At 43.1% G+C, this 11,955-nt stretch overlaps 1 protein-coding gene across 4 annotated transcripts in view; it reads left to right on the top strand.

The window, feature by feature from the left end:
• The first annotated feature begins 2,771 nt into the window (after window positions 1-2,771).
• CLSTN1 (calsyntenin 1) overlaps window positions 2,772-11,955 on the top strand; it is a 39,507-nt gene continuing 30,323 nt past the window's right edge. For all 4 annotated transcript variants that reach the window (XM_086764437.1, XM_086764435.1, XM_086764436.1 and 1 more), the window contains exon 1: window positions 2,772-2,944. In XM_086764437.1, coding sequence (XP_086620563.1) covers window positions 2,842-2,944 — 103 coding nt within the window. In that variant the 5' untranslated portion in view covers window positions 2,772-2,841. The remainder of the gene's footprint in view (window positions 2,945-11,955) is intronic.

Raw genomic sequence — 11,955 nt, 5'->3', positions numbered from 1 at the left:
AATTTCCCAGTTTCATCATGACTGATTCAGCTGATTAATCTGAGCTGGTGCTCAGATTGTGCAATAAATAAGATTTACCTGGGCATAGCATTTCTTCTTTTATAAATGTCTCTGCTTCCTAATTCTGCAGAAGCAGAATAATTTAAATGACTCCTGATGGTAACACTGAAGTCCCCTTCTTGCTGTGGTTGATGGTAGTGTGCTATAACGCGTGACATAGCCCAAGTGGACTGCAGAGCAAATTTTGCCCTTTAAACTGTCTTTTCTGCCATCCCTAATGAACCTAGGTTGTTCTCCAATTTAAAGGTAATAACATATTTTGCAGAAGAAGTTTTGGAGTATGTGTACATATTTGCATGCCAGCTGGCCACTGACTTAAAAGCCCTCTTCAGAGACTTTGATATTGATATTCACGCTCTGTACATAGTTATATTCCTAATCAAAATCCAGATTTGTGTCACATCAGGTATTCATCAATGGGCAGTCGTCTTTTAACTGATGATACCTTGCCTTGCAAATCTTTACTAACGAGGCGGTTCTTCCTCAGGCATGAAGTTAGTCAGACTAGTTTGAGAGTCATTCTGAGCCGGACAGTCTTTCTACTCTCCATACAAAAGAAAAATACGTAATGTAGCATTCTGTCAGCTGAAGCTGCGTTGGCAGAATGTAAAGACTCAGCTATCTGGCAACAGATGGGCTACAGGCTTCTTCTGACATGATCTGCCATCCAGCATATGTTAGACAGGCTGAGAAATCAAGGGGTTTTAGACTGAGGCTTTAGCTTTATTTAAAAAAAGAAAGATGTCTTAGCTCTTGATAGAGCAGGTGGCCTACAGTCAATGAAGTAAATGTGGACTAGTTTTGTTGCTTGGTTAAGGGATAGCTCCCTCACCCAGGATAGTAACTGGGGTGTTGTTCATTGTGTTGGACCACAGTGTATTTCTCTTCAAATTCCTTTTCTGCTCTGCACACATTCATATTAGCAAAAACGCTTGCGATGCAGCAAGATGTTGGCTTTCAGGATGGAAGAAGCTGTTTGGAGGGCAGAACAGCTTGCCTTTGAGTTGTCCAAATGCACTGGCTCGCTGCAGACCAGATTCTGTCAACTTGTGGGGACCTAGTGGCCGATCAAGGGCAGTGAGTAAGTTGGTTTCTCACCTTTGGTTGGCTGGTCCCTCCATCTCAAGTTTGGGGTCAACGGGTAGTCAGCAGGGAAGGCGACAGTTCAGGGCTTGCCTTGGGAGGGAGGGGGAGGTTTTTCCAGAACAGATCAATCTTGGTATTTAAATTTCATAGTGTTTTAAAATAAAGAAATACCACATCTCGAGGATCTTGAACATTCTGGACTGTATTTTTATTTCACTGTGGGAGTGAAATGGCTAATAGGTACAAAGCATGAGTAGTCATTTCTAATTATAAAATAAGTTGGTTGCATTTTAGTTGTCAGAACTAAAGTACTTTACCACTTTACTTGTGGTAAAGTATTTTTTTCTTCTGATGAAGCATTCTCTAATTGAAATTTTTGGCCAAAGAAAAAATAACTTTTCTATTACAAGACAGATTCTGTGCAACTTAATTATTCCTGTGAAACTTCTTGATTTAGGTAATATTTGTGAATTTTTCCAAACAGAACTAGTAGACTTTTGCCTTAATAAAAGTCAGTAAAACTACATTAAAAAAAAAAGGGGTTTTGCTATGCAGAGTATTTGTCTAAACTGTGAGAGCTGCTGTTTCTCCATTTGGGCAGGGTTAGTGCCACGTCACGGGACAGTCATTCTCTGCAGCACGCGTACCTGGGGATGAGCACCAAGGCAACCTCCCAGATCTACGAGCATTGACTCGGAGAGGCGTGATGGAGCTCTAGGGTATGTTCATGTTCAAAGCAGACACATTTCCGCAGGACCGCAGTTCCAGAGCTACGATAACACAGCAAGAAAGCATCATGTATTTGTTTCAGGGTGCTTGTTGCAGGCAGGTGCTGGCAGTTTGTTCCTTCCTGGGGTGGTTCAGAGGTGGACCAGGGTTTGTGTGTCCTCCTCCCAGTGCCTTGCTGTCTTTGGCATCAGTGTTGAAGTAGGTAAAAAAATAGCTGCTTTTTTCTTTTTTTTTGCTTTTCTGATAAAAAAAAAAAAAGCTGTGACTGCTAGGCTGAAAGCATTAAATAGCTTTATATGGGTTTTAATTTTTCCTGAGATGTTGGGGTTTTAATTAGTATGTGCTTAAATCGGCTGGGAGGCTGCAGCGGGGCATCAGCCAAGCCCTGACCGCCCACTGACCGCAGCTGCCGCAACGCAGGTAGGTTCCGTTCTTGCAAAGAAAACAAAACAAAACAAAAAAAAAAACCAAACCCCGACTCCCCCCCAAAACCAACCCCCTCTGGCATAACCTATCCCCCCGTTCGGGTTGCGGACGCGGTGCTGCGGTGCCCGGCGGCCGCCCGCCGGCTGCGGCGAGGCCTTTTCCCTCCCCGGCGGTCTGCTCCGCCCCTCCCCGCCGCGCAGATGGGCTCTCCCGTATCCCCCGCGCCGTTGGTTCGCTCCCTCCTCCGCCTTCTAACCGGCGCGGGGGGGGGGGGACGACCGGCCGCGCTCGCAGCCGCCATTTTAGGTGCCGCTGGCGGGGCGCCGCGCTGCCAGGCGGGGGAGGGAGGGGAGGAGGAGAGAAAAGGCGAGCGGAGAGGGGCAGCGCAGCGCTTCTCCTCCCTCCTCCTCCTCTTCCTCCTCCTCCTCGGGGCCGAGCCGAGCCCTCCGCCCGGCGCAGAGCGGAGCCCGGACCAGCGGGGGCGCCCCAGCCGCCCGGCCAGCCGGGGCTGTGCGCTACCCTGCCCCGCTCCGCGCTGCCATGCCGCCGCCTCGCCGCCCGGGCATGCCGTCCTCGCTGCCGGCCCCCGCCTCTTGCTTGCTGCTCGCCGCGCTGCTCTGCGGAGGAGCGGCGGCCGCTCGAGGTAAACAGAGCCGGGGCGGGCGAGGGAGGCTGCTCAGCACCGGGGGAAAGGAGAGGGGGGCAAGTCCGTCCCCCCCCCCCCGTCTCAGCTTGCGCGCTTGCCCCTCGGTCGCCCTGTGGGGCTGTGCCCCGGACCGACGGAGCTACTGGGCGGGGGGACGATGTCCTTCGTTCCCTTCGTCCTTCGGGAGGGAGGAGGGAGCGCGGAGGAGGACATCTCGGAGGGGAGGAGGGCGCTGGCCGCCCCTCGCCGGGGCTCGCTGGGGGCCGGGGTGACCCCGCAGCGGCCGTTGCACCTGCGGCGGCGCGGGGAGGGAAGGGGGGGGCGGCTGCTCGCCCTCCGCACTCACCTGCGCCGGGCTGCTTCCCTCCCCACCCCGAGACCTTCCTACCGGGAAGGTCGGTCAGTTCCCGCGCCGGCGGCCCTCAAGCTCTGCGGCCGCGGGGGCCCGGCTCAGCTGCGGCGGCGGCGGCCCGCCCGTTACATAACCGGTGCCAGAGGCGCTGGCCCGCGGTGCCCGCAGCGGGCAGGGGCCGTCACTTGTTGCGGGGCAGGGAGGATTCCAGCTGGCGAAACGCAGCGAGAGCCTCCGCCTGCCCTGCCCCGGCCGGGCTGCCCGCTGGAAACGCCGCTCTCCTCAGGGTTCGGCACGGCGGCTTCCTGCGCCGGGTAGAGCCGTGACGGGGTTCGGGCTCCTGAGAGAACCCTGATGGCCAGCGGAACGGGAATGGGCAATGAAACACCTCGGAGAGCCCCTGGGGAGCCAGGCCTTCGGGCTTACGTAAAAAACACTGGTTTGGTTGTTAGCGAGAACAGATCGCTTTGCTAAACTGTAAGCGATACGACATTTTTAAACGTTGGCCTTGTGGCTATTGATTGATCTTGTGGAGTAAAAGTATACGCATTGCAGGTCTCCTCCTGAGCAGATTTCAGTAAGAGGCTTGCAAACGCTTCCTCACCTGAAGGTTACCCCTGGAACTGAGAAGGCCATTTCTGCAAGATTTAGCTGATCATATGATGAGATTTGAGATCTTGTGTTTAATTTGAGCATAGATTAGAAGTGTGGCTTTAAAATGGCTTGAGGATACGTTGAAGGGAAGTTCTCAATCTTAAAAAAACCCAGCTCATTAAGGACACATCTTGCTGCAATTTCCCTACATAGGATCAAGAAGCTGCTGCTATATAAGTCCTCTGCCAACTGTTTTGTTAGTGGCCATAATTTACCTGTACAAGATCTGTTTAAGTACAACCTACTCACTGGTATTCTTGGAACCATTAAATTTAATGCTTATTGCACCAATACAGAAGCACAATTCCATTGAATTGCCAGGCTTTTCCTTAATTTGAAATTAGGAACAAAACTAGGATCAAAAACCATTTTCAAAGAAAACAAATGTGTACTTGGAAACCAATGGCAAATAGCACAGGACAGCTCTGTTAGCTCTTCTGCAATTTGTGAGGGGCTGCAGTATAATCTACAGAGCTGCTGGGCTGCAGGTCCTGATCTGTTCAACTTCATCACGCGTAACTGAGTTAGTGTGAGGTCTGGTTTGGCTTGGCATGCGCAGTTGCCTTGGTCCCCGTGACATTTTGGCTACTCTGGATAGGCCTGTTAACAAAGTTACATGAAGATGCATTTAACAAGTAAGCTCTGGAGAACACCTAGAAAGCTGCTAGGGCAACTTGCTTTTATTTTCCTGTTGTTAGGAGAAGCGTTTGTTTGGAAGCATTTACGGTAAACTTTCAGTTTTGTACTGTATTGTCAGTTCCGTTTTCTTTTGAGTACCGCTTCCATTTTTTTCAACATTGACTTTAAAAATCCTTGTTGCTGAGGTTGCTAAGATTTGTCCTAAGAGGTGAAAACTGAATTGTGCTTGGTTCAGTAACGTGCGGAAATGGACTGGAAAGGCTACACCGAAGTGGTGAGTTCCACTCTTCAGTCCTGTGTGTTCCTGTGGTTGGAAAAGTGAAAAGTGTTGGTTTTTTTTTTTTTTTTTTTTTTGATGATGGAAAGAAATGGAAATAGCTTTTTGGGGGATGTGATCTTACACGAAAGTTAGGTGTGAGCTAGCTGACCTGCCATCTTCCCTGTAATTATTTAAAGGGGTGCAAAGAGTGGTTTGAGGTTCTGAAGAGGCATATTCCTGTCCAGCTGATGCAGAATTCGTAGTTTAACTGACTTTATCTTGTAGTTGGTCAGGCTGAGTCAAGTATTTCTGGGCTCCTTGGACTGATGTTGTGGTGGAAAAGCAGTAGTTAGCAGCGCATTCAAATAGTGTTTATCAAAGAGAAGGGAGTGGATATTTATCAGCAGAACTGAATGGGGAGTGGAATGGAGTGATTTTTCAGACAGGAAGGCAGTGCATCTAATGGCTGCTTCTTCCATAGTTACTGACCAGGTGGAGTGATATACCTCTGTTGCCTTGAGCTCCTTCCAATGTGTTGTCATTTAGGAAGGGTATTGATCAAAATAATGCTATCTTGAGGAAGCTTTGCTGATCTGTGATTATTTCAGGAAGTTATGTGGTGCTATGAATGTCTTAAATCCAAACCACAAACCACTTTCTCGCTACCACAGTCTTACTGCAGATGTTTCTTTGACACAGGAACAGCTTTTGTAGTACAGGACTGGTGGTTAGGTTTCTGTCCTCTTTGTAGAGGTAAGGAAGTTTAAGACTACCCTAAAGGATTAGGAAGAGGCAATTTGGATATTTATAGGAGCAGGGTTTTTTTGTTTGCTTGTTTGTTTTTGTTTTTTTTTTTTTCTCTAAAGATTTTTGAAAGTAAGAGACCACCGAGAAGAGACAGAATTAACCAGTGTTAGACCTTTCTATGATGCATAGTATTGGGAAAGCATAAAATACAGCCATCTGTTCATGCAGACAATTTTAATCTCTCTTTGTGTATATATCGTATAAAATAATACACCACTGTGGAAATGGAAATGGAGGAGAGATGGTCTGGGCGAGCATGGCTTACCTCGTATGTTTGGAATACTGTTGTGCCAGTTGTCATCTCTCGTGTTAGTAGACTTGCGGGTTGTGCCAACTGCGCCAAGCTATCAGGAAAATTTATCAACAGAAACTTTTCTAGACTCGTAAATGTATCTTTGGTTTGCAGTCATAATGTTTCTGCAGACTTGAAATCACCAGTTTCAGATTATTGCTAAGATTTTTGTTTGTTTTAAGGAGAGGGACAGAAGCTAGGCTCAGGGACTTCCATTTCTCATGGAAGTGGGGCGGCTTGAAGTTAAACCCAGATCATGCCACAGGACAGCACAGTGTGAACATCTCATCTTAAACAGATTAAATTAGAATTCTAGTATTCTAGGTAAAGTGAGATTTTCTGCCATGAAAATCTAGGTATCTGATAGCTTAGTGGCTCATGGCTATGAAATTATTCTGCAGAGGAGAAAAAACTTCTGTAGCCATTAATGTTTTCTGAACAAAAGCACTTTTACTGTTTTTCTGAGCCTTATCTCTCGTTCTATTTAGTTGTACTCAGAGAATTCTCTCTGAACTGTTGTTTATGATATTAAGAGGCATATATCTTGTAGCATTATCATTATTGTCAAAGACAGAAGCAATACCTCAAAACATGTGAGAGTTCAGTAAGTGGGAAACCTTGGTCTTAAATAAATCTTGTTTTGCACTCTGATTTGCTTGATTTGTACTGATTGACTCCCATTGGCTTCAGTAGGGACTAAACCTCCTTAGGAGCCTTTAGAAAGGATTATTAGAAACCTCAGTGCCTTTGAAGAACTGTCTGTCTGTCTTTTGTTTATGGTATTAGGTCTCATCTCACTTGCTTTGTATTCCGATTGAAAACAAGTTGCTGCTCCTGCTCCCAGCTGGTTTCCCTGTTTTTAAATGGAGTCAGTGCTGGCTATACTGAGATGATGCTTGCTGTATTTGTAAATAAGATTCCCTTTCAAGGAGTGAAATTTATAAATATGACAACAGTTAGTAAGTAAGCAATTTCCATTCTTGCACTATAATTAGCAACATTTAAGAGAACATTTATTAAATAAATGTTTACAATTAGAGGCTTATGTTTTCTATTTCAGTGTTCTGTTTAGTTTAAAACATTTTAAATTTCACTTCAAAAATTAAGGCTTTGTTGCCTTAATCCTATTTAGACTGTTTTGTGGTGGGATATTTTTGTTTTGCTGGTTTTCCTGCCAGGCTTTTATCCAAATTGAAATTTGGTCAGTACATCCTCTGTCTAAGGTCTTTGGTGCTCTGAATGTTTCTTCTGCTGCAGTTGTGGATAATAAAAATTGCAACTGGTTTCCAGTCAGTCATTTGCATGTCACCTTAGTGTCAGGCTTATAGCAAAACTTCCATGTATCTTTCTACAAATAAAATCAGATTTAAGCAACTGGTTCAGTCTGGAACAGGAGACTCTCTGTACAGTGATCATAAACCAAAGATTTTCCGTAGGCAATACATAATTTAGTAAAACCTGTTGAATTCCTACAGCCATTAGTTTGAATAGGGTGTTTGGACAATTAGTGTTAATTGTACAGGCTCAAACTGTAGGCGCCTGACAGTTTGTAAACATTTACCTTGTGTTCCCAGTGTATGACAGTTGAGGTTCCAGAGCACAAATTACAAATGCTCATTAAGTGTGGTAAAGAATCCAAGATAAAGATCTGAAATTGTGGGATGAAATTCAACCACCCGATTTTCCCTCAACAGGGAACCGTAGAGGTTAATGTTAGTGGATGCCCATGCCCTTACCTAATTCCTCTCCCCCTATATTTTGTTACTGCCTACAGTTTTCATGTCCCAGTAATGGAAATTGTAGTTTATCTTGGAAACCTATGCTATAGATAAGTTCCATGCTGTCAAGAAACTTGGCATTTAAGCAAAGCTTGTGTTCAAGTTTTCATTGCTTATACCTGGTTGTAAGGTGATGATTTCTGATAAAATTACAAGTATGAGAAGACCCAGTTAAATAAACAAATAAAATCAATCTTTTCATTACCACTGATATATTTGTAGTTGTTTGTATACAAAGTTAATCCTCACCCTTTTCTGATAGAAAACAGAAACACAGCTCTGAATTGCAGGCCGGTTGAGGCTAGGGCAGGAACAGAACATACGTTACAATCAGACCATGCTACACCCTTTCTTATTAAACTTTACTTTCAGGGTAGAGAAGACATGTTTTATTGCGCAGATCTTTACTCCTTGGCTGAGCTGTTTTCCTGTGATTACGTACTACACAAACTTGTTCTTTTAATGATATTGCTTGAAATTTCATCAGAACAGTACTGAGTTTTTGAATATTCAAAGTAAGACATACTTCAGAGTGCTCACTGAAAGGCATGCTTGTATTGTCTTACATCAAGAGGAAGAATGTACAGTAATCAATGTTTTTGTCAGACCTTCAGGACAGGAGTAAAGGACTGTGCTCAGTTGACTGAATGCAGTTCATTTGAACTGCTAGAGCCTATAATTCTCTTTTTATGCCATCTCTGGATTTTTCATGAAGTCTCAAAAGTGGATTTAAAAATGAGTATTTTATGTTTATCTACTGTCAGTAGATTGAAAATCTAGCTTTCATACTCCAGTACTTGTAATTGAGTTCATTCAGCATGTTTTACTAGCTAATTCTAAAGAATTTGTTTTGATATAAATAATCTTGTTCTAGTTCTAAAGATATGCAACATGGCTAAACAATACTATATATTAGAAGTAGTTATAAAAAAAAATATTTTCAGCTACAGTCCTTTCTGGTTGAGGTGTGTCTAAATCTTAAGTTATGTAGATGCGGGATCCTGTTTGAGTCAAATGAACTTCTGACCGCTTGTGAAAAGACAGCATAAGTCCTGAGAAAGGACTTTAAGTATGTTTCATTTTAACATGTTCACATTCAAATAATAGAACTGAATGAATTCTGATTATCTTAGGATGATAATTTTTGATTAAAGTTTCCATAGTAGCCCTAAACCCCATTGCCCTGCTTACATATGAATTTACATTCATTAATTCTTTTAAACAGCAGGAAAAAGTTGCTACTAGTTGATGTGATGGATTGCATTCTGCAGTATCAGCTGCTCTTGGTGAAGCATCCTTTCCTTGAGGTACATTCCTTTTTCTGCAGAACAGTCCGTAATACTTCCAGTCAGTGTTACTAAAAGCTAGTCTGTCCAGTTTAATGAGAAACTAAGTGTGTTTGCCTGGAGTGAATGGTATTTTAAAAACTGGTGTTCAAGGCACACATCCCATCAGGCACCGATTCCCTTTCCTCTGATAGCTTTGCAGCAATTATCTTCAGATGGTGGCTTGTGCCCACCTTGCAGATGCATGTTCAGTCATTGCTTGGTGGCAGTCAAGGCTCTAGCATGAGCTTTACAGTTCAATTTACTATCTGTAAAAGGGGCATGCTTAGCTGTCTTAAAGGTTTTTGACCTCTAAAACCTAAGCAGGCATCAGCTTGCTATGTTGTGCCAGGGTAGCTTCCCCCACTTGACTAGATTAAATGCTAGTTGGGATTTACAACAGATTCCAGTTGAGGCACTTACAAATAGTGTGAATATTGTATTTCAAGGAAACCAGTGTAGTTTATCCCAGTTAAATGGCAAGAGATTAACAGCTCAGGGCACTTTGTTAGTGTCAAGCTTGGAACAGACCGACTGTTTTGGTTTGGAATTAACAGTCTGGCTTTGAACAATTTGTACATTTCAGGAATTTTGTGACAATTAATGAGGAAAAAAAATGTGAAAGGATAGTTTTAAGTCCAACTTTAAGTCCAAATTTAATGATATTTAAGCCAACTGAGATCAGAATAATATTTGATTCAATTTCACAGCTGGTTCAAGGGAAGCAGTAATGTATTGCTCATAAGCTCTGCCTCACATTTTGAATGTGAGCTTGAGAATTCCTTACAGTATGTGGTTATGCTGGAGTCAGTAGATCACAGATACGGATAACAGGCCTTTCCTGGATATTCAGCGGTAAGTTTGGTGTTTTAAAATAGTGATGTTTAGCTTTCATAAGCACAAAGGGATTTAAGCTTTCTGTTTTAAAATCTGGCGATGCTTAGCCTTCTTAAAAACAAAGGGATTTAAGCTTATGATTTTATTGTCTACAGCACAATAAAAGGACATGACTTTGCTTTTAACTGGGCCTGTTGTTTGAAGGTTCACTAGGCTCTGCAGATGCTTAACATACTCATAATTCTGTTCATATGTGGTTACAGTACTTTGAGCTTTTATAGAACTCCCTACCCTACAGCGGTGGGATTTCCTGCAGGTTGCTAAATTAGGACAAGGTTTCTCAATGCTTGAAAACAAAAAATTGTAATCTATTTTCAGAAGCATTAGAATGGAGATGGATTTTTTTTTTTTCTGGCAGAGATCTGTTTTAGTATTTTATACTAGGTCCTTGCAAAGGCTAAGATGAATGGATGAAAGGACTCTTGTGTGTTCAGTTGAGGTGTAACTGCCCTAGATGCACTGGCTGAAAAATACACAACTGCGTCCTCCTTGTGCCCCTAACAGCCAGAGCTGTGTTAATGAAATGCTTTTCTTTACACCAGATTTGAGTTGAGACACATGTTTCTACTGGAGGCTGACACTTCTGCAGTTATTGGTGCCTTCCCTGTGAAGGAGGAACGAAGTGTTAGTCCCTCTGAGCATGATGAAGTTTGTTTTAAAACACCAAGTTCCTTGGAGGCCGCTGCAGCAGTGTTCTTCTCTGGGTAAACAGAACAACGTGGCTGACATTTAGCTGGCTATTTGGTATGCTGAATATTGAAAGCATGCCCATGTGAGTGTATCGAGGCAATAAAGATAGTGTTGCCATATTGAGTAAAACCACTCGGCAGTAATTAAACACTGTTTGCATTAAAATAGTTTGTTGTGAGTTCTCTCTTGCTGCATTGTTCTGTATGAAGCTGTTATATTCTGTCTAGCATTTTGGTGCTACTAACCAGTAAAAGATTGCTGATGAAAGCATATTGGGAGAGTATTATGGTTTCCTGTATGAGTTCCCTACCTCTGGGTTTAATCATTTAAGTGTCTTTCTCTCACCATTTCTTAAATTCCCCTGGGTAACCATATGACAGACTTCGTGAATCCATTTTAGTTTGTTGGAGAGGCAGGATTCAAAAGTCTAGGTTAGCCTTACATCTCTGCCTCTTTTGACAATCTACTTCTGTAGTTCTATAGAAAGGTGAAATAGCAGGACTGAACTGTGTAGTAGTGTTCTAGCTGTAGTATATAACATGCTGTGATTGCAGAGATGTTTATTTCAGTAGTTGTACGTACTTGATCTCATGAGGACCAAAATCTGGGTGATGACACATATTGAATGCTGTTCGGTATGTTTGTTATAACCTCTAGCAAAGCATTTCTTATACTTCACTATACATTGTTTGCTGAAGACTACTTGGTTTTGTATGGTAAGGAGCACTTTTCAGCCCCTCTAGATGAATGTTTTCCATAGGTTCTAAGCAGCTAGGTATGTACAACCTTCCAGAATTAGATCTGTGAAAATAGTATCTATTTAAGAAGCAAGAGTGTGTGGTAGCCTAAACGTTTTTTTGAAATGGCAGATATACATTGGCCAAAACGATTTAGGTGAAATGGATACGTGTGGAACCTCACCATGAAGAGAGCTAGATGAAGAGAAACAGTATACTCAACTGCCAAGAAGAATTAGCTGTTGTACCACATATACTAGTTTTGTGGACTATGAACCATATTTATCTTTGGAGAGCATAACGTAGAGATGAATACTTAAGGCACTCTCATATCGGTTTGTTATGTAGTAGAAGGTAACCTAGTAGATAAGATACAATTTTGTCTTATGTCTTTTGTGATGTACTAGAAAGAAAAATATTTTTGCAAGCTGACAGGGAAAGATACTGCATTCCTTTGCAGCAAAGGAAGACCACCAATCATCTTAAACATGCTCAAGTGATCGGTTTACAGATTCTTTTGTGTGGAGTTGAAGAATGCTTTTATGGATGATCTTTTAGTGGAGTTTCCCAGTCTCTTA

This window comes from Chlamydotis macqueenii, chromosome 21 (assembly GCF_036417535.1).
Source record: "Chlamydotis macqueenii isolate bChlMac1 chromosome 21, bChlMac1.mat, whole genome shotgun sequence".
NCBI lineage: Eukaryota > Metazoa > Chordata > Aves > Otidiformes > Otididae > Chlamydotis > Chlamydotis macqueenii.
Note: the sequence above shows the minus strand (reverse complement) of the source record. Positions and strands in the feature narration are given on the sequence as shown.